The sequence below is a fragment of the Malaya genurostris genome, chromosome 1 (genome assembly GCF_030247185.1).
Source record: "Malaya genurostris strain Urasoe2022 chromosome 1, Malgen_1.1, whole genome shotgun sequence".
Lineage (NCBI taxonomy): Eukaryota > Metazoa > Arthropoda > Insecta > Diptera > Culicidae > Malaya > Malaya genurostris.
In genome coordinates, this window is record NC_080570.1 from 1,797,613 (window position 1) to 1,821,618 (window position 24,006).

The 24,006-nt window shown below is 38.7% G+C and overlaps 1 protein-coding gene across 8 annotated transcripts in view; it reads right to left on the reverse strand.

Annotated features, from left to right (window-relative positions):
• Positions 1-24,006, reverse strand: part of LOC131429407 (nucleolysin TIAR) — a 717,709-nt gene that overhangs the window by 221,518 nt on the left and 472,185 nt on the right. For 2 of the 8 annotated variants that reach the window (XM_058593534.1, XM_058593517.1), the window contains one exon: positions 8,683-8,763. The exons of the other annotated variants lie outside the window; for them this stretch is intronic. In XM_058593534.1, the coding sequence (XP_058449517.1) occupies positions 8,683-8,763 (81 nt within the window). The remainder of the gene's footprint in view (positions 1-8,682; positions 8,764-24,006) is intronic. 8 annotated transcript variants of the gene reach the window in all.

Consider the following 24,006-nt stretch of genomic DNA (forward strand, 5'->3'; position numbering starts at 1 on the left):
AAATGAAATACAATCGAAGAATCTATACGGCTCTATTCAGAACAAGAGCGTACATACACGTCTATGAAAAGCCATAAGAGTGGGTTAAGCGTCTGGATGCCTAAACGGAACGATTTAAAGCGACAAGTGCACTTGGGACCGATATTCTACATGGTACCATACGAAACAAATAGATACAGAATTGAATGGGAGGAATGACAGCTAAAGAGAGGTGAGTAGATGTGAACGAAAAACAGAAAAATAAAGGTATACTGATCACCGTATTAATTATAAACAGTATAACGAACGAACAATTTTGGCAAGTATTGACCATAACAGTATTAATAACACAGATAACAAACACATCTATGCAAAATAAAAAAAACTGCCATAGGTTCTAGCGGGAAGAAAAAGCAGTTAAAGCATCGGATTATGAAGGAGTAGGCCATAATGAAACACATACCCAAACACAAGGTGAGTGACCAATATATCAAGGCCAATAGATTACTATATTTAATAATTTATTAGAGCTTAATGCATTGAAATATTGAACGTCATTTTAACGAAGCGTGTTATATTATATTGTACTATATTATATTATATTATATTATGTTATATTATATTGTATTATATTATATTATATTATGTTATATTATATTATGTTATATTATATTATATCATATTATATTATATTATGTTTTTTTTATTCAATAGTATAATATATATTTTTAGGCACACTGCTTAAGCTCTAAGATGTCAAGGGTATTTTCAAATCTTAATTAACGACTAACTTGAAACTAGAATAGTATCATTAGATTATGTCGTCTCGAGCTTTCGAAAAAAGCTTTTAGCTGGCGTTCGGCAGTGGTCGGTGAATTTAATATTGCATGACTTCAAGATAGCGCTATCTATGGCCGCTTCCTTTCGGTTCGTGTGGGTCCGCGGGAAACACTACCAGGCTACGAAGGCCCGGCGGGCGCATGCTGGTCATCGACTGGAGCGTAGGACCGTAGGCGGTGATGGTGATGGTACGAAGAGAATGAAAAAATATTATATTATGTTATATTATATTATATTGTATTGTATTATATTATATTATACTATATTATATTGTATTTTATTATATTATATTATATTATATTATATTATATTGTATTATATTATATTATATTATATTATATTATATTATGTTATGTTATATTATATTATATTATATTGTATTGTATGGCATTATATTGTATGGTAGTATATCATAATATAGTTTAGTTCAGTTTTCTTGACGTGAGAGACTCTCAGCCGGAGACTGGTTCTTTTATGTATGGTGCAGTATATTATATTACACTGTATATTATTGAAACATACTATACTAGATTGCATTATAGTATATTATATTATTTAATCATGTATTGAAGTACATTTCATTTAAATATATTTATATATTCTATTATATTGCATTACATTGTATTATATTATATTGATATTGATATAAAACATTTATTATGGGGACGTAATGGGAGGGAGCATCAGGGCATCGGACGAATTGATGACTGGACGAGGGACTGTGGATAGCCAGCCCAAGTCACTTGAAGGAAACTTGTTTCCTTCTGAAGGTTTGACATGAATCTTCGCGCCCTTCTCAAACAAACCATCAGGCGGGTTCAAGCATGTAAAGCGATATGCTTCACCCATGCACTGGATATTATGGTTGGAAGAGCATCTTTTATTCCCGCGGAATATGTGTAAGTGACTCTGCTGATATATCCGCCCAACCCTTTTTGTTCGCTTTTCGATAACAGCTATAATAAGAAGGTGAATGGGTGAACTGTATCGGGTCTACTGTAAGTCTACCCGCATCCACTGGCAAGACCTTGAACTGATGGTGGCTTCACTTCACATCACATCACATCACATGTTTTTTTTTCTCATATAGAAAGGCTATGCAATCACTGTGAAAATCGACTTTACCACCGTGGCCCGGAGGGCCGAGTGTCATATACCATTCGACTCAGTCCGCCGAGATCACAAAATGTCTGTGTGTGTATGTGTTTTTTGTACGTGACAAATAATGTCACTCAATTTTCTCAGAGAGGGCAAAATCGATTTTCACAAACTCAGATTCAAATGAAAGGTCTTCTGGCCTCACACAAGTTTCATTTGGATCCGATTTCCGGTTCCGGAATTACAAAGAAATATGTGCAAATTTATGAAAACATACGAACTCCATTTTCTCGGAAATTTCTTAACCGATTTTCACAAACTAAGGAGCAAGTAAAAGGTGCTGAAATTCTTTTAAAAGTCTCAAATAAACTGATTCAGATCGGACTTCCAGTATTACAGTGCGATTAGTGAAAATTTCCAATTTCATGAGCATTTTTTCACAAGCGATAGAAGATACAAGAATACCGTGCAAATCACTTGTTACCTATGACAATCAGATGGCCACATGTCAATATTGCCAAAAAGCTGTTCACTACGGTAAGCCTTGTGATGAACCGGACAAGGAGACAATTATACCAAAGGACAACGGTGCTTCCTTTACACCAACCCCAAGCAACCCCAGTACACCTGTGACAGTCACCAACAACAGGGAAGTATCCCCTTCAACGAAACCATCCAACGTAACCCCTATAGAACAAAGTACACCAGCTGCAGTTAACAGCTTACCATCCAACCAACCAGCAACTGCAACCAATGTACAACAAGGCGCATCTACAGTAAATAGCAACGAAATCAACAGCAATACCACGGCAATGGATGATGAGACGAACCACGAACAAACTGCCCCTCAATCCTCGCAGGAGGAAAATGGAAGCTCATCTCCCCCTAGAAAAAGGGTGACAACGAGATTCAATACAAAAAAAAATTTATCTTAAAACTCAGCTAAATCGGCCACGTAAAGCTTGTACGCAAATAGGCCTGAAAAAAATATCTTTTTTAAATAAAAACGAGGTGCACATTTTTATAAAAAATCACTGTTAAATTCATCTAATTGGCATATCCTTTTATTTAGTGAAAGCACCGATAACAGTAAAGAAAAGCTTCAAAAACGGAAGCTCTTTTTGATTTCTCAGCAACGGTTAAGCCGATTTTCACAAATTATGATTCAAATTAAGGCTCTCATTGTCCTCAAGAGATACTGAGCAATTTCAACCAGATCTCACTTCCGGTTCCGAAAAGATTGTCAAAAGATTCTAATCGTCATTCAAAATGACGATGCAAAACTGGTACGCGTCGGTACGTGCGGCTTTGCTCCGTTCGCAGCGTGCTTCTCTTCAGTTTCGTATAGCGTGAAGCATTGCCACATTCAAATCTATATTTTTCAGGTGAAAAACATGCTAATTTGTAAATTATTTAGTTAATTTGTACCTACTTGTTAGTATTATCAAAAAAGTACACTTATCTCATATAAAAAAATTATGCAATAACTTGAAAAAATGACTGGTGCAGATTGGCGCGGAAGACTAAGTGTGTCATTCATAAAATAAAAAATCTGATAGTCCCATAGGTTGCTATTGAATTTCATCCTGCTTTTATAGGGTAAAGTGCAGAGATGCCAGGTAAAAATTTCAAATATCGTCAGACTGGGTTGCAAAAGTCTGTATATCGAAAGAAAAATCTGCAGTTTGCAAGTATGATACGCTAAACTGACTTGACCAGCAAAAAAAAAACAGGTTGCGACAAAAAGTCTGTAAATTTTGACGAAAGTCTGCGAAAAACTAGATTTTCGGAAGTCTGCACAACAAAAAATGTCTGCAGCACTAGACAAATTTGCAGATCTGGCATCTCTGGTAAAGTGTGTTTAAAATTGCACACCATCATTTAGAGCGACAATGCAAAAGATAGAATTCCGTTTTTTAAATTTGGCTCAAAACTGATTGATAGGCTATATTAGTTACTTACTAAACGAACCGATTTCAGCTATACTGGTTCCAAGGTACCGGTTCCAGAAGTACTGGAAATAGTGGTCAAAAACTCTAAACCATGACTCACTCAATTTTCTCAGACATCCTTTGCACGATTTCCACAAACTAAGGCTCAAATTAAAGTTCCTATAGTCTCATAGGTTGCTGTTTATTTTAATCCTAATCCGACTTCCGGTTTCAGAACTATAGGATAAAGTGTGTTGAATCATTTAGGGCGACGATGCAAAAAGAAATTCTTTAGTAACTTGAAATATCTTAGAAAACAAACTTTCTTTGGCTATACTGATATCGGTTTCTGGTTCCGGAAGTAGTAGTCAAAAATTCCAAAACGAAACTCACATCAATTTCTCTGATATGGTTTGAGATAATAATTGAAGGAACCCAAATCAGGGAAACAAGGTGGGTGGGTAAGTAATCGAAACACTAAACCGTTGATTTCAATCATGGTAGCGATGCTCATATGCTTCTGGTACGGTCATTTCACAGCAATTTCGTTCCTCAATCGCTCCATTAATGCACGAAAATACTTGCACTCCTGTTTTCAAGTAGTCCTCCAAAAAATGGTATACTTGTAGATGGCAATCCCATCAAACCGACATCATGATCTTTCCGACCCATTAAGTCTCCTTTAGGCACTCGTGCCGACTTCAGTCTACTGTACGATAGTCATGCTGTTCTCTAGCATATAATAATAAATTCTGCCAAACATGTATTCGAAGTGCGCTTGCGTTCGACTTTCTAGTTCTACATAAGTATGGCATACTCGCGCACTTTTTCTACCCAATCATCCAGTACAATTTGATGTATTATTAATATTATTGTCGTTTAATTTGCCCCTCCATTTTATGCAGTTTTGGATTGATTTCAGCCCCAAAATATTCATCACACAATTTTGTTTCTGTTTCTGATTTCGGGAGGAGCCAGGATCCCTCGGGCCCTCCCCTATGGGTACGTGTCTGGTTGTATTGCTTATGCCTTCTCATCGGTCAACATTGTTCGTACTTTCGATTGAAGAACTTGATCCGATCTAGCATGAACGTAAAATAATTTGTCAAGCTCGAACAAGGCCAAGATTATCAGGAAAAAAAACTGTTTTAATCCACCTAGTGGTGTAATGACGTCTTTCTCATAATATTCTTAACATCATAAATATTACTGTGGAGTTTGCAAAAACAACTGTTTATTGAAAAGAAATAGGACAGTTTGCTCGGAGTTATTCAAACAAAATCTATAAATCCTGTTTAACCTGTAGCTCTTGAACCGGAAGTAGAATTCACAACAAATTCAGGAATTCCGTATGAAGCAAAGCGGTAACCGTTTCGTGTTCTTTATAGCGAGTACAAAAAAAAAGAACAAAGCACGTATCGTTGTGTTTTCTTCTTCCACGTTGCACGTATCGATGTTGTATTGTCTGCTGGGAACTGGAATTATACCAATAAAAGACGATGAAACAAATGTGACATTCGAGTACAAATCTTTGCCAGACAACAATATTATACGCTATGAGACGAGCAACTATTGAACCAGCCCGAGACAATAATTGTAGTTGGGGAAAAATTGGTAAAAAAATATGATCTAGCAAGCTATTTGTGGCTGCGGTAAAATTTCGCAACGTTAGATAACAACTATTTCAATGAACAGCGAAAAACACGTCAAGTAATATTTACAGGGTTGCTACGAAAAAAAATCAAATTCAAAACGCGCGAAATTCGCGATTCATTTTAATTCTCCATTGTTTTCGATGTCCTTAGTAAATACTTTCTGATATACCGAAAATGTAAGTCAAAATATAATTGCAATTTTGTGACTTTGAAAGAAGCTAAACAGATTTCGGCGAAGACAATTTTTTAGCTTCAATATTATCTTGCTCGGCATGGTTTTCCTTCTCGGTTAGCAGAATTTTAATGTAGGCCTGTTCAAAATGATATGATTTAATCATTTGAATTTCAGTTTAAATTATTTATCGCCTCCTGTTTAGCTTTTGTTTTCTGAGACAGTACCTTCTCTTGTTGTCGAATTTTACTTTGAATATCTTTCTTTTCCTCCTCATCTTTTATTATTTTATTCTTTTATTTGGAGCAGGGATAAGCCTACTGGAGTTAGTTTCTGTCAAACTTGCTCTCCAGCAGGCATAAAACCTCCTCATCTTTTGCTACAATCATCCAAATGATACACTTCCTTAAATCTAGTGCTTCTATAGTAACTAAATCTAATGAGACAATAACATGAGGTACGATGTCTTAAAAACATTACGTGGTAAATGAAAGTCGAAAGAATTGAAACACTTGTCTATAACTAGTTCTAACAATCCGAAGAAAAAAATATCATCGAAGATTACGACGTCGAATGTCAAATTGTAGCAATTGCAATTGCTCTTCAAACATCGCGACGGACACCTGAAAAATCGAGATATCTCCATGGAAGACGTCGGAGAGCGAATCGGACAAATTTGCATTGAATCGCTTCATTGCGCAATACAAAGCTTACAAGCAATGTAAATCAGAGAATTTTTTAGTAACGCGGAAAATAAATCCTAATAGCTTAAGAGGCTTTGGAAATAGTAAACTCGATGTGCTGCTTAAAATTCAACTTGGAATCCAGAAGAACACCCAGGTCCTTAACAGACGATGTGCGTTCGAGAACAGTAAAAGTGAAATATTATAGTCGAACTTGAATTCAGACTTTTTGCGACTAAAAGAGATGACGGAGCAGGCATTTAGAACCATTTTGCTGATGTTACACCAATTAGTTAAATTTTCCAACTGTTCTTGTAGGAACTCTGTCAGTCATTTATAGATTTGATCATATGAATAATTTTAAAGGCATCGGCGAACGATAGTTTCAAACAGTTGATCGAAAAATTTAGGTCGTTGAGATACAATAAAATTATAAACGGTCCAAGGTGACTTCCTTGAGGCACTTCAGAGGTAACAGAAAATCAGTTAGATATGATCGAAGCCAATTCAAAAATGATCCGTTAAATCCTAGTCTATTTAACTTGGAGATCGTTATGTGGTGATTGATTTTGTCGAACGCAGCAGCGAAATCGGAGAGCATAAAATCGAAATTTTGAGAAATCGAAATGAGTTCTATTTTTGAAGTTTTTCTTCACTACTTTCGGTGCTTCCGGAACAGGAAAAGGGGGAATTAGTGGTGCCGAATTAAGTTTATATGATCACAAACTAACAAGTTCTGCAAGCTAGAAGAATTTATCAGACAATTTTAAGGGCATGGAATCTGTTTTTAATTATCTTTCTTAAAAAATTCTCATGAAATTTGTAATTTTCCACTTATCACGCTTTAGTTCCGGAACCGGAAGTCGAATCCGAATAAAATGTTCTAAAATTTTTTAGGAAACCATTGGATCTTTCATTTGAAGCTTAGTTTGTGAAAATCGGGTTTTCTCTAATTTTCACGTATTGCTCTGTAACTCCGGAACCGGAATTCGGATCCAAATAAAGTTCAATAGCAAACTATGGGACTGTACGACCTTTCATTTGAATCTTAGTTTGTGAAAATCGGTTCACCCATTTCGGAGAAAAGACATTTGCTCAGTTTGTCGAGCTGAGTCGAATGGTAAATGACATTCGATCCTCCGGGGCTTGGTTCAAAAATCGGGTTTCACAGTGATTGCATAGTCTATCCATATGAGAAAGGCAAAACAGCGGTCAAAATTCGAGCTTACAACTGGCATAGCATGGTTCCCTACTTCCTGAAACACCAACGCGATTGGAATTTTACTGAACTTTTCAAACCCACCTAATATTTCAATATATCTGTTGCATGAACTTGTCCTTGCATTGTCATGAATAACTCGAATACAGTCAGTTCCGCGGTTATGTCTCTGACATTAGCTACTCCTAGATTGATTTTCTCAATACCCACCTTATTGGAAGTAATATTTTTTCTTTCCTTTATTTCTAACCCTAATCCTAATCGCGGAAGAATCAAGTCTCTGATTCGTCCGTCCATCTAGGCGTTTATTTTTTTTGTGCTGTTCATCGTAATGCTCCATGCAACATTCCGACCCGACCATCACAAGTGAAAGACAGGTCAACTTATTCGCAATGATTAATGACAGGCAATTTCGCACCACGCGTGGCGAATGGGGAAGCTCACATATACACACATACGCACGCACAATCCCCAGCCATCACCGTTGTGATTTTCCTTCGACCACGCATAAATGGGAAAGTGATTCCCGGTAGCATCAGCATTACAATGGAGAATGGTAGACAGAGAAAAAAAAAGAAATAGGCAAAAACAACTTCCTGTTGCATGCGTTGTTTTTTTCTCGGAATCATCTTTCTCGGCTTGTGATTGTGGTTACGGGCAACAATCTGCCAAACATCGAAATTCGTCGATGCGATTGACGGAAAACGCAAAGATCCCTGATCTTCGGTTGTCAGCACAGTAGGCCATGGCACACTTGTCTGCGTCGCGTTACCGGGCGACAGCAACAGAAAGAAACTGATTTGTTGTCTTTATCTCGGGTTGCTTTGTCGATTAATTATTTTCGGTGTCGATAATGGGCCCTGGCTGTGTGTTCGTGACATTCCGATCGGTTGCCCCATCAAGACTATTCCAGCTTCGAATGCGCTTGAAAGTGAAGTCAAGAAGACACGACCTACACGACCGGATGATTGATGGAGGCTCTCTGATCCATGATTTGTATGCTCAGTGCGTGGTCAAGAAATATTAATTAACTTTTCGGCCATACGACGACCACCCACCCACAAAGACTTCAGAAATAGTATAATTTGAATAAATATTTGCTCACGGTGTCCAATCCGATGATTGACATGTTTCTCGTAGTAATCACTCGACGAAGAGGCATTCTGAAATTCTGTTGACGACTCACCTGAAATGAAACGAAAACAAAGACAAAAGGTTATCTTCCGGGTACCGAACAAAGAAATATTATGAATTCATTCTAAGTTCTAGTTTGTTGGATTCTTTCAGCAAATACTATATTAATGAAAACACACAAAATTAAAATACTTTACGCGTTCGGATCTCCGACTGCCATGAGAGAAGGACAGACCGACCACAAAACGATTCCGAAGCAGAAAGCAGCTTCTTCCCACACACCCAAACGGAAACAGTCCTCGAGAAGTTCGCTAAAATTCAAATTCTCAGACAGTTACTTCGTTTGTCTTCATATCTGCCATCACAGGGCCGTATTGTCTCTTGTGCATGGGCAAAAAGTCAATGCTCAAAGATCGTCTTACCCCTCGTCTCGGTCGTTTGATAGCTGCCCAAATGGAGTCAGTGCCTACTTGGTCGGAAGCACAGAAAACCAACCAACCGAGGGGCCTCTCGTCACGCACAGAAACAGTCGCCGGGCACAAATTTCAATTCCAAATATTATCATTTAATTTTCGGTTGGAAAAATAAACATTTTCCTTTAAATTATTATGCACGATCGAGGAAGGGAAAGTTCTCGACTTCATCAGATTCATTTGTATGTCAGGCGGGTGTGTGTTTCTCAATGCAGAAAAATAAAGTTTGTGGAAGGAAGAGGGAAGTCGTTTTTTTATGTAGAATGTGTGTGTGTGTCTTTTGCTAGTCATTGCTACCAAGCTTTGCGCATTGTCCGTTTTTTATGTTGTGTGTGTGTGTGTGTAATTTATGAATAGAATCACATGAGGCTCGAAACAATGTTATGTTTTGCCTCGAATCTACTCTGCTCATGTTACTGCAAAATAATTCGGCCTCATCTGTCCGACCGATGTGTTTGCGTAACAGAACTTATCATCAGAGATTTCTGACTTTCAAAACTCGCCTCTGTGAGAGGCTTTGATTCTAGTTGTACAGACTGGTCTCCAAGCTAGTATCACAGTATCCGAGTATGGGAAGTCTTGAAATAAAGAAAAAAACTTGGTATGGATATTCTGTCGCGTAATTGAGACCTTTGGTTTCAACAGACTGAGCAGCAGTCAAATGATTTTTGTGATAATTTCTTGAAACGTCGAAATCTAGTCTCGTACCGATTTTTTTTCAGAAAAATATCGACTCTCTGGAACTTAAAAAAAATTGAGATTTCGAAAACCCAGTCGATTTGAAAAAATTTGAACATGGAACTTAGAACTAGGAATTGAACATTGTTGATTGTTACATGCGTTACTTTTTTATGAGTTATAGGCGTTACGAAACGTCACATGCGTTATTTTTTAGTATGTTTTATGTGCGCTACGAAGCGTTACATGCGTTAATTTTTTGTGAGTTATAGGCGTTACGAAACGTCACATGCGTTACATTGTAGTATGTGCTATGGACGTTACGAAGCGTTACATACGTTACTTTTTAGTATGTTTTATGGGTGTTACAAAGTTACATGCGTTACTTTTTTATGAGTTATAGGCGTTACGAAACGTCACATGCGTTACTGTTTAGTGTGTTTTATGGGCGTTACGAAGCGTTACATGCGTTACTTTTTATGAGTTATAAGCGTTACGAAGCGTAACATGCGCTACTTTTTAGAGAGTTATAGGCCTTACGAAGCGTTACATGCGTAGCTTTTTTGTGAGTTTAAGGCCTTATGGAACGCTACATGTGGAGTACTTCAAAAAGTGAAACGGACTCGGGAGATAAAAATCAGGAACAGAGATCCGGGAGTTTAAAATTTGGATACGAAATTGGAATTATTTTGTTGGAAAAATTTTGAAATTAGAAATTTGAAATATTGTCAGAAAGTAGTACCGCGATTGGAATCATATACATATTCCCGTCCTGGATTTTTCCGGCGGCAGATCTCGCCTGGATGTTCCGGAAGAAGAAGAAGAAGGATAATAAATTCCTTGAGAAGTATTTGGCTAAGGAAAAGACGCACATTTTTATTTCCTGGACGATTTTTTTGTAGCTTTATTAGATTTTTCATTATAGCCTGTGGAAACAAGGCTCTTTTTTGTGAATGCGGAATTTCAAAAAATCCTTTCTCGAAAAACCCACATATTAAATTGATATAAAAAATACGTATCGAATATTTTTGATTGCATTACCGGAAAAAAAGAGATGGCTGATTTTGTGTGGAATGAAGAAGAATGCCTCCCGAAGCACATTTTCGCTCTTCTTTCGGTCTCACGAAAGAGACAATCTTTTTTGGGCGGGATTTGGCATCGTACCATTTCGCGAAACCGATGACGATGAAACCAACGATGTTGTTTTCGTGCAGAAGGAACCAAAACAGCCAAACTCGTTAGAATTTTGTCCAATCCGAGAAATATAGAAGGTCTTTGAAACCATATCCAAAAAAAAAATTTAGAAAGAGTGGATGAAGGTCTGTAAGAAAGATGGTGATGAGTGTTTGATAGGTAACAAGAAAAACCTTGCAACGTATGGACGATTGGTAAAGAACAGAATTACCTATCTTGGGACAAAATTCCATCCAAATCAAATTTGTAGTTCCGCTTCAAATTTTTACAATCGATTTTTTTTTCAGTGTACGACGCAATTCAGATATTTTTCTATATTTTTTATTCGAAAATTTTATTTATTTATCAATAAAAATCCCTTCATGGCCGAGGGGGATATTTTTTATTCGAAAATTTGATTAATTTGGAGAAAGTGTCCCATACAGTACTTGTTCCGAAAGTTTCATTGAAATCTGGGAGGCGGACATCGCCAGCACTCTTTCGAGTTGGCGCGACATTTATCAATGTGTAGAATTTTAAAAATAAATAAACAATGCAAATAAAACTCAATATTTCTTACGATTTGCAGAACTCAACAAGAGAATTAAGAGGGACACTCTTTTCATGAGATTTTTTTGAATGCGTTTTTCATGCGAATTTTCGAAGATATGGTTTTTCTTTTGAAGCTGTTTTTCAAAGTTTTGCGGGCTTATGCCAATTTTTCAAGCTTTGGTGTTTTAACTTTTAAAATGCACGAAACGTCGAGATCTGATATATCGAAAAAAAAAATTAAGTCGATGGTCAATTTTTCTAAATTACATTAGATCTTGACGTTTCATGCATTTCTAATGCATTTGGCGGCACTAACAAAAATTTAGATTTCGGAACTCTCAACATTTTGCTTAGTCCCAGTCTTTTTTTTTCAAGAAAATGTTTTTTTTTGCGGGATGAAATAATGACGACCTAGAAATGTTTTTTTTTTGGATTTTGATGCGAATTTTCTGAAAAAATTTGATGCGATTATGAAGGGCGAGCTCCGGAAAACAGGGAAGATCTTTAAGATCGAGATGGATTGAAATAAAGCATTTACTGTAAATTTTTCGTTTCGCCATTTGTGGCTTATTCATTGGAAGGATCCGTATAATGATTCTAGCTTATAAGAAGTGCTAGTGAAATAGTAAATTATTTACTATTTTTCGCAATCCCATTATTGATTTGGAAATTCCCGATGCATAAATATTGATTCAACTCATCAATCTGAGCAGGGCGATTGAAATCGGATTAAATCTTGTCTGATTTTTTACCATTTAGAATCTCTTCCCGCGCATTTGATACGAACCAGATTTCAAAGTCTCATTTTTGATTCTGATCGCACTCTCAAACACGCTTCACCGACAGTAATCTCAGTAGGCTGTGTTAACAACCCAACGCCTCTGAGCGGAAAATTCTTGGAAGCCGCCTCCGAATCCAGCCTGCCTACTTTGATTGCTTTGATGAACATGATGTAGAACCGAATAAACAGCGGATCTGCCACACCAGGAGCTTTGATGTGATTTTTCTGGTTTCTTGTTTCGATTTTCATGTTTGTCATTCAAAATATTGGAAATGCTGTCTGCCAGCATCGAAATGTTTTCGGTCACCGATATATTAAACGCAAGAGAAAATCAAACGCAACCGATTCCAACCTACAGCTATTTGCCAAACTTGCAGCAAGTTTAGAAATGCTTTCCCACAAACCAAGGCTGAAATTTGATTGTCAGTAAGCCAAAAATACTTTGACAACCGGAACACCGCACCAAACAACGTTCCTCCTGCCTTGCTCGTTTTCAAGAGCCATCATATGACACACACACAAGCACACCCACTCGTTATCCGCTGCTGAAAATGGTGTGTCTGTGTGCACAAGATGGAAGCTTTTCGCCTCAGTACAGTAGTCGTTAGTTAGTTGTCTACAGGCTACCAGTCTCCAATTGATAGCTTGATTCTTATTGCCTGATTCGGTCACACATTTCACTCAGCTTAATTCCTAGGATGAAGAAAATCACACACTCGAAACCACCTTCATCGGGTCTGGCAAATATCCGGACACGCAACGGGACTCTGCAGCGTACAAAACCGGAAAAGCCTAAGCCTACTGCGCCCAGTGGGATCCCACCGATGGTGGGATGAGATGGGATGGGATGGGATGGGGGCACTGTTTGGCTCTTAGCCTTGTTCACATGGCAAAATATCCGAACGTTTATTGACGGGACTTCTCTGCTGCTAACCCAGGCGTGTGCCAACACATGTGTGAGCTTAGGCGTGAGTTTTATAATATTTAGTAAATAAATATTTTACGTTTGAGTGATATTTGGGTGTGGAGCGGTCTTTGAGAGAGAGAGAGAGGGCGTCGGATATATTCAATTGAGTGTATTTACTCTACTAGTCCGTTCGAATGAGGCTAAGCTTTTCAACCTTTTGCAAAGATTATGAGACGGCATTTTTTGAGAAAGTTGGTTCCCCATTGCCAAAGATCTGATAAGGATTTACTGGAACAGGCCTCAGTGCGCTCCGATCCGGCCGGGAAGGATATAAATATTTTAGTTGTGTTGATTCCTTGCCTAAGCTGCTGTCACATTTAATAAACAGGCCGACGTGTGAGGAGCGATTATAGCTGATGAAAGCGGATAACCATAAAAGAAAAAGTTTTATTACGGGATTATTCCATTGATTAGCTTCTGATTCGAGAAAGAGAGACAAAGATCGAGACACATCGCGGAAGGTAGAAATTAACGGGAACAGAACAAAAAAATGTGTCGACAAGCACTCCACCTTAAACGAATCAAATTCTACATATTTAAGCATCAATTTATATTCAAATCACATATTCAGCATTCAGCAGCAGGAATTCACATTCCACGCTACGACCAAACCCATACTTTCCAATTATCTCTTCACCCGACTCTCTCTCTCTCTCTGTCTCTCTCCGACAATGATTGCGGCAATTGGATCACCATCGCACGAATTCACTTACGCCCTTTGAACTGTGCAACCGAAACGAACAATGCGGCCAGATGCTGCACGGCAATCGACGACAGAAAGCGAGAATGAGCGAAAAAAAAAATCCAGAAAGAAAGAATGAAATAAAGAAAGAGGCGACACCGCCTACTGTGGAGAGTCGGTTACGTCCTTTTCGCCATCATCGTCAGCATCGAAATCAGCATATAGGTAGAGCAGTCCACCCACGTGCTAAAGAGAGGACACCAACGAGACCAGATCACCGGATCAGAAGTACGATTAGAAGGAGGAGGAATGGGAGAAACCGGTGGTGAGACGGTGGTTGATAACTAGTCGAGGAAAGTGCCGAAGAAGCAGAAATCACACACAGCCAAGAGTGCAGTTAAATAAAGAAATAAAATGGAAAAGATACCAACAGTCCCCATTTCAGTCGTTCTTTATCGAAGCAACCCGCTTAAACGATTCCCGTTGATATCGGTTCTTCTCGTTTCATTCCATGGCATGCTATGCCATGCCATTCCGAACCGCTCCTGCCAGTGGTCTCTGCCAGGCAACAGGCAATCAACGGACGCAGCAACCAACGATACCCAAAAACCGAAGCCAACTTGGATCGGTGGTAACACAATCAGAAGAACGGGAGCCGAAGAGAAAAAAAAATACGACGGCAAAGTGGAAACCTTTATCCTGAAAGAATTTAAATGAAATTTCGTTCAATGCTAATAAAATTCGACCATTTTATAGGAACATACCCTTTGACTCCATCCGGCGATTCTCGTTCTCTACGGTTCGGTTCTGGATTGAAACGGAGTAGCAAAATCAATAGGTATCGGTATTGAGAGGGGGAGGATCTGACTTTTTCTTCGCTGTCGAATTTTCACAATTTATTTTCGTTCGCTGTTTTTCCCACATATTCAGTTTCGCGTCCGATTGTGGCTCACCTGCCTTCAGACCGATCCTTCTTCCAAAAAAAAAATAGACTTAAACGTTCGAAGACAAATCCGAGGCGGAAGGATTTCGTCTGGTTCCGGTCCGTAAATCCCGTTGGGTGCGAAAAAGGGTTCCTTCCGCTCCTTCACCCAGGCAGAGGCCATTCACATTCATTCATTCATTCACGTAGTTGACTGTTGCCGATTGACCGTTCGTTTGTCTGTGTTTGGCCGTCGTCGTCGTCGAGTGGGGCTGGTGTTCTGCCCTTTTGCGGAGTTTAACCATCCGTTGGAAAATTGGAAATCTTTCCCCATCCCATCTGAAGTTAAGGGATTTGACCGATAGCAGACGGTTTGACGGAATGGGATTTCGCTCCGAAACGACAACGGCGGCAAAGTTTGGTTTTGTGAGAATCAAATTCAGCGGAAAAAAGGTAGAAAATTCACAGGAAAACTTGGTCAACGTCAACGATTTAAATCGGTTTCTCGAGAAGGACACTGGTAATGGAGGTTTTACGGTTTATCGGATCGAGAATTTGGCGTGAGTTATCACCATTTAATTGTGAGTGGATAGAAAAATGTGCTGATGTAATGAGGGAAAAATCTCGTATCAAACTTTCATACAAACGCGCGCGCACACACAAACATATAAACATCAACACAGTACCGAAAATCCCATTGCACTCCTCCAGACCGGCCGGAGCCGTCGGGGCGTGAAATGCCGACATCCAGCAGAGTGTGGAATTGAGCAACCGACCGACCGTCAACAAAAGGAAGAAGAAAAGAAAAATCATTTTGCCCTCCCCTTCTAAGTTTCCCTTCTTCGTTATGCTCAACCCGACAATGACTATGATGAAGGAACGTCTCCCGTATGGTTTTTCTTTTCATCAACATTTTTATCGCAAACACTTGTGCCTTTTGTATTGATTTATGATTCGAACTGTTTCGTTTCTTTCGTTCAGTGCATTTTGACGCCCACTCGGAATAGTTGGCCAGGCAAAAACTAAGATCCCCGGTGTGTGCATGAACATGAGCAAACAGAAATCAAAGTAAGCCATGGCACGTTCCAGACCCCAAGTGTGGACCTCTGTGTGGATGTGTTTATCGTACTAAACTGATCCCACGTGATTAGACTGCGTCTCGCAGATGGCCTTGCGTCAGAAAGATGACTTCTCCAAGCATGGCAACGGAAAACATGGCGTCGGACGGGTTGCTGCAATCTCACTATCATATAAACATCACAAGCTGTTATAGCGTGCGAAGTGAGAAGCTACTTAAACTTTTTTTTTCGCCCGGTTCTCGTCTCGTTACTACTCCGACACTTTGCTCTTTGGCACCGTTTTCCTAGCCAGAGGTTCGTTCATTTTTTTTTGGCGACGAGTAGTTAAAGCCCCTTCTAGCCCGCTGTCGATTCCACTGCTGCACCCGACCGACTTCGGTAGAGCAAGTTCCTTTCGACACTTTTTTTCCGCATCGTTGTGCCCGGCTAGTTTTCTATTGAGTCTGGTTCTTTTATTTTTTTTTGCTCTCTCGCTGTCCCCCCATTGCCACGGCTTGTAACGTGAAAAGCAGTACCAAAAAGAACGGGGGCTTTATTATGGATTTTATTTTCTGCTTCCCGCTTATTATGGCACTTTTTTTTTGATGACTGCGACAACACCAGATAAGGGATTAATGGCGGGCAATTTCCGGACTGCGGGTTGACGAAATCCGGCACGATGCAAGATAGGGACGACCGGAGAGATAGCCGTCGGTTTTTTTTATGAACCTAGTGTAGTCCGGTTTCCACCGCCGTCGTCATCCAGCATTGTGAGTTTTCCCAGGTTATTTTTTTTTTGACTTCTTGCAGTTGCAGCACGGTTAAACTTGAACGAACTGCGGACATGCAACCGTCAATCTGTTTGAAACATGATGCCGATAAGTTTCCGACTTTCTGGGTTTGAATTGGATCGCTCTGAATAAAAGTTACCCGATAGAGAAGCTGTGTCGTTAAATGGTAGAGGTAAAAATTAAAGTGCCAGGATGCTTCCCTGAGGAAATTTTATTTCAAATTTTGGACACTTTACATTATAATCATCTTGAATCCGTCGACAATCATATTTTCATTCTGGTATTTGAAAATCATGTCTTTATCGTGAATGACATGATTTTTAAATACCGGCATGAAAATATGAATGTGAATTCTCGATCAATGGTACTAGTGTCCAAGATTTCGAACTAAATTTCCTCAGGGAAGCATCCTAGCACCTTAGTTATTACCTAATTATTACCTTAATTTATTTTATGTCGAGTATTTTTGCTCTTCTTGGGGAATAAATAATCACATATTTCTGCAAAGTTGGATTGTTCACTCTCTTCTCCTTCCACTAGGTTAAATGCCCGCTACTTGAGCTTAACGCTACCCATCAAAGCCTATGCAACATTTGCGCTATTTTTCTTTCATTTTCATCCACTCTTTATTCCAAAATCCAGGTCGATCTTGATGATCTTCCCTGTTTTCTGGAGCTTGCCCTTCATAATCTCCCCGAATTTTCCTATTTCGTGAAGCGGGAAACTTAACATAGAAAATTGACATAAAAACTCAAAAACAAAGAATAGCATTTTTCTGCCGTCAAACGTTGTTAATTCAATAATTTATCCCGAAAAAAAATCGACTGGAACTAAGAAAAATTTTGAGAGTTCTGAAATCGAAGTTTTTGATATAGGCATGAAACGTTAAGATAAAAATTGTTTGAAAATAATCGAAAACAGTCTCTGAGAGTCGACTTAAACAATTTTTTGTTCGAAATAGCACAAGATTTCTAGACGCTTCGACGTGCATTTCGAAGACAGAAGATAAAAATCGCATAACTTTAAAAACTGCTCTGCACTGACGAGTCTAAGACGAAACGTAAAGAAAAGTCTAAAAATTCGCTTGAAGAAAATCCGCAAAAACTTCGCATTATAAAAGTATAACTTAAAAAATGTCGCATGAAAATCGCATAAAAAGAGAATGGGTCTAAAAAGAGAAATAGAATTTTGTATTGATCATTTAGGGATTAACCTTATTTTGTGCTTGGACACATAACCAATTTCACTATCTTTACGTTTCGTCTTAGACTCGTCAATGCACAGCAGTTCAAATTGCATTGCTAACTGCAAACGTTCCTCATTAAATTTCGTACAGACTTCTTGGCGACTAGTTTTAATATTTTTTTCCAAACTGTTCCAAACTGTTGAATGGTTTCGACTGCCGAGACATGTTTCTTAAGATGTGCCTTCGTTAATTCCCAAAATTCCTCAATTGGTCGAAGTTTTGGGCAATTTGGTGGATTCATGTCTTTTGGGACGAAAGTGGCATTTTTGGTAGTATACCATTCTACCGTTGATTTCGAGTAGTGGCAAGAAGCAAGATCTAGCCAGAAGACAACAGGATCCTTGTGGCTTCGAATCATGGGTAGAAGTCGGTTTTGTAAACATTTCTTGATGTATATTTCGCTGTTCATTGAAGCAGTGGTGATGAAGGGTTTCGAAATCTTACCGCAGCTACAAATTGCTTGCCAGACCACTGCTTTCTTACCAAATTTTTCGACTTCAATCGATGTCTCGGACTGGTTTAACACTTGCCCTTCTCGCACCGTATAATATTGTGCTCCCGGCAAGGATTTGTAATCGAGTTTCACGTAGGTTTCGTCGTCCATGATTATGCAGTTCAAATTTCCAGCAAGAATCGTATTGTACAGCTTTCGAACCCTCGGCCTGATCGATGCTTCTTGTTTCGGACTACGTTTTGGTTGTTTCTGCTTCTTATAGGTTGAAACCTCCTTCTTTTGCTCGAACGCCTTCAGTTATCCAACTGAGGGTTAGCAGGACCTTTTTTTCGACCCGTTTTCGGTTTATCCTCAAAGGTGTTATCCTCACCGAACTTCCTGATTGCATTTCGCACGGCTTTTTCACTTACTCCTTCCATTTTTGCTATCTTTCTCAGTGACAGTCCGCGTTCTGTGCACCATTTGTACACAATTTTTCGACGTTGTTCTGCCGAAAGTCCACGCATTTCGAAACGAACTAATGAAAACGAATAAACAACTGCACAAGTGGTTAGAGAAGAGTGTAAACAACAGGACGCATCCATAAAAATTGACAGATTCTGAACCATTGCGAAATGGCAGCCGGTTTTGGTTGCGTCCATACTTTCTGGGACAGTCTTTAGCCGAAACCTGTTTTCGTTCGGCACGTCAGAAAATACTTCGGTGCTTAATACAAGTGTGTTACAAATAGCAATAACTTTACGTCTGCTTAGCGGTTCAAATTGACCTGTTTAAGTTTGCAGTGAGCAGTTCAATTTGAACTGGCGATGTCCGCCTCCCAGATTTCAATGAGACTTTCGGAACAAGTACTGTACGGGACATTTTCACCAAATTAATCAAATTTTCGAATAAAATACATATAAAAATATCTGAATTGCGTCGTACACTGAAAAAAAAACCGATTGTAAAAATTTGAAGCGGAACTACAAATTTGATTTGGATGGCATTTTGTCCCAAGATAAATTATTCTGTTCTTCACCAATCGTCCATACTTTGCAAGGTTTTTCTTGTTTCCTATCAAACACTCATCACCATCTTTCTTACGGACCTTCATCCACTCCTTCTTAAATTCCTTGTTGGTTTCAAAGACTTTACATGTTCTCGGATTGGACAAAATTCTAACGAGTTTGGCTGTTTTGGTTCCTTCTGCACGAAAACAACATCGTTGGTTTCATCATCATCGGTTTCGCGAAATGGTACGATGCCAAATCCCGCCCAAAAAAGATTGTCTCTTTCGTGAGACCGAAAGAAGAGCGAAAAGGTGCTTCGGGAGGGCATTCTTCCTCATTCCACACATTCCACACAAAATCGGCCATCTACTTTTTTTCCGGTTAAGCATTCAAAAATATTCGATACGTATTTTTATATCGCTTTAATATGTGGGATTTTCGAGAAAGGATTTTTTTTAAACTCCGCATTCACTAAAAAGAGCCTTGTTTCCACAGGCTATAATGAAAAATCTAATAAAGCTACAAAAAAATCGTCCAGGAAATAGAAATGTGCGTCTTTTCCTTAGCCAAATACTTATCGAAAAATTTATCAACCTTCTTCTTCTTCTTCCGGAACATCCAGGCGAGATCTACCGCCGGATAAATTCAGGACGGGAATATGTATATGATAGGTTACGTGGTACTACTTTCTGACAATATTGCTAATTTCAAAATTTTTCTAACAAAATAATTCCAATTTCGTATCCAAATTTTAACCTCCCGGATCTCTGTTCCCGATTGTCATCTCCCGAGTCTGTTTCACCTTTTGAAGTACTCCACATGTAGCGTTCCATAAGGCCTTAAACTCACAAAAAAGCTACGCATGTAACGCTTCGTAACGCCTATAACATACTAAAAAGTTACACAGTCACAAAAAAGTAACGTATATGATGCTTCGTAACGTCAATAACTCACTAAAAAGTAACGCATGTAACTCTTCGTAACGCCTTTAACATACTAAAAAGTAACGCATGTAACGCTTCGTAACGCATGTAACGCTTCGTAACGTCTATAACTCACTAAAAAGTAACGCATGTAACGCTTATAACTCATAACAAAATAACGCATGTAACGCTTCGTAACGCCTATAACATACTAAAAAATAACGCATGTAACACTTTTAACTCACGTTACAATTTTGAATTCAAAAAATTCGCATTCCCTATCAACAATGTTCAATTCCTAGTTCCAAGTTCCATGTTCAAATTTTTTCAAATCGAAATCTCAATTTTTTTTAAGTTCCAGAGAGTCGATATTTTTCTGAAAAACAAAATCGGTATGAAACTAGATCTCGACGTTTCATGCAATTATCACAAAAATCATTTGACTGCTGCTCTGTTTGTCGAAACAAAAGGTCTCAATTACGCGACAGAATTTCTATACCATTTTTTTTTTATTTTTAGACTTTCTATACTCAGAACCTAGACCAGTGAAATTTGTGATACAATCTTCGAGACGAGCCTGTACAACTAGAATTATTGAACTTATGCTATGGATCTGTTGCAGTTTATCGATGAAGATTATGATTTTACTACTTCTTTGCTGTGAACGGTCGTCAATCAGTTACAATCGTTGCTTTCATTCAATTGACGTGGATGGTAAATTTTTGTGTTGAGCCTTGATTAGCAATTAATCGAGGAAAAAACTACGTTCACGTAAACAGATGGAATGATTTTTCTGAACAACTTATCCAACGTTTGACGAGAGATAAAATTCCTGATTCGATTAGGTTTTCAGTCCCGGTTTTGAATCAACAGTACGAGGTACGAGAACCTACATCGTTTAGAAACCCTCCAATTAAGCAAATCGAGATCTTGAAAATCAATAAGTTCCAAATTTGCAAGGAAGTCCAGTCTTCAAAGTCTTATTCATATCTTCTAAGTCTTGAAATTATTTATATCTAAGAATATTCTTGGACAAGACATTTCTCGTGGTATTGAAAAGAGCCCAGCCTGAATACAAAGCTATAGACGGTTTACTTTCTTGTTTCTTTCGAAGTGAAACATTTTATAAGTTTCAAATTTGCAAGGAAGTCCAGTCTTCATAGTCTTATTTATATTTTCTGAGTTTTGAAATTATTTATATCTAAGAATATGCATGCACGAGACATTTCTCGTGGTATTGAAAAGAGGCTAGACTGAGTACAAAGCTATAGACGCTTCTTTATCTTTTTTCTTTAGAAGTCAAACATTTTATAAGTTCGAAATTTGCAAGGAAGTCCAGTCTTCAAAGTCTTATTTATATCTTCTGAGTCTTGAAATTATTTGTATCTAATAATATGCATGCACGAGACATTTCTCGTGGTATTGAAAAGAGCCCAGACTGAATAAAAAGCTATAGACGGTTTATTTTCTTATTTCTTTAGTAACGAAATTCAATGTGTGTACGAAATTTAACGGTTTTTAGGCACTTCTCGCAGCCCAGCAATCCCTTATCGAATCCAAACAGCTTTCGTTTTCAGTCCGAATGATTTTCTACCACTTCCTCATGAATCTTCCCGATATCCGGATTGAACAACGAATGTTTCGTTTCGGTGTAGATTTATTCCATGCTGACGAAAGCCTTGCCGTAACCCATAACAACAACAACAACAAAGAAAGAACGTTAAATCCTTCGAAAGACACAACTCGATCGAAAACTATCGTTTCCTTTAACCACTTAATGTCTTCCATAAATTAGGTTCTGACATTTTGCGGATGTTATTCGTAATATCGAACGAATGGAAAGGCCGAGTAGAATTAATTAAAATAATTGAATTTTCTGCAACTGTCTTGTCAGCTTCCAATCCCCACTTCTATCACACACACGCATGCATACACATACAAAGCTCGTCAGTTTTTGAATCGAGTTTGCAAAAGAAAAGAAAATCTTCAATTCTAACGACATTAATTTTGTCGTTTCCTCCCCACGGGGGGATAAGAAACGTGTCCCACCCCACTAGTGTAGTATCTGCATTTCTGGTTGACTGGTTCAAACAACCGCAGTTCTATTTTCAACTCCTTCGTTTTAAAGCCAACCGGGATTCCTGATTGATGACTAACCGACTTGCAAAATGTTAAATAGATGTCGCAACGCACGGGGAGACTCTTGAAGTCATAAATATATGCAATAATCGACAGTAATTTAGCAGAAGAAAAAAAAACGACACAATTAGGCTCAAGTGACACGTTCCCCAGGTTATTAGGACCGTTGGAGCGTTTAGCGAGCATTCGTATTTATTTACGATGTAAATGGGATTAAAACTTCTCGACTGCATAATAATAGATTTCCCTAATGGGCCAGCAACCGACTTGGACTACTATTGCATCCCTAAACGCTACTCGTTCGTCTCCCCCTCGTCCTTTTCTCAGTGTTGCGATAAACCCCTTTTTTCCCGTTCCGGCTCGATTCACGATTGCCAGTGATGCTGCCGATGCTGATGCTCAACAGGAAGAACGAATAAATATTCATCGATCAGTTTCCATGATTGAAGTCATTAATTTTCCTTTGAAATTTATAATCAAATTGAAACACTTTTCATTCAACTTTCCACTTCCTCGTCATCATCATCATCATCGGGCCGATTTAAGCGGTCCTCGTTGTTCGGCCAGTCAAGCGGAACCATTTCCGATTGATTATGGTTTCATTTAATGGTAATGATTTTTCATCTTCAATCAAGTACCGAAGAACGAACATCATTTCCCATTTCTGACCCGGATTTTTTTCCCTTGCTCCTCCTCTCTTGCTGATGATCAGCGTTAAATAATACATCTGTCTGTCTGTCTGTCGGTCGGTCGGCCGGTAGGTGGACCACAAAGACCTTCCGCACTGGCACAAACCATTTTTATTGTAAAGTTCGCATAGATCATTTCCCTCCCCTCCTTCTCCGGCCCGAAGCGGAAGTGGATAGAAAAATCCCTTGTTAAAGTTTTCCTCTCGAAATAAAAGACGTCGATAAAAGAAAAAGTAGCGACGGTAGGACGGAGAGGAACGGCGGAAGAACTGTTTACACAACACATGGCAAAAGAAAGCTACCCTCGGTTGTGACAGGATGTGAGTTTGTGTGCGATTGTTGGTGCGAAAATTTATGATTTAAAGAAAAAGTGCGCCCCAGATGAAATATTATTGAAACTCTTTCCGGAAGAACGCGATGATGATGATGATGATGATGATGATGATCATGGTAGGCGCTGACACGGGAAAATGGGGGACATATGAACTGGTTCATCAAACGAAGCGCGTTTACATTCTGCTCCGCTCATGGCTTGCTACGGTTGCTCTGCTCGAATGGATTGAGTCATTTCAGTTCGCGGTGCGATTCAGTCGGAACAAAGAAACAAATTTTCGTTCGTTTCTCAATGTTTTTTTTTGTTTTGAGAATTGCAAACTGAGTGTAAAACTGTTTGTGTGAAGATGGTGAATATTTCAAGGCAGCGGTGGGAGAAGTTTCACATGAAAACAAACTGCCTGCCGCTAGAAGTGAGCAATTGAAACGAAATTCACAGTCTGTC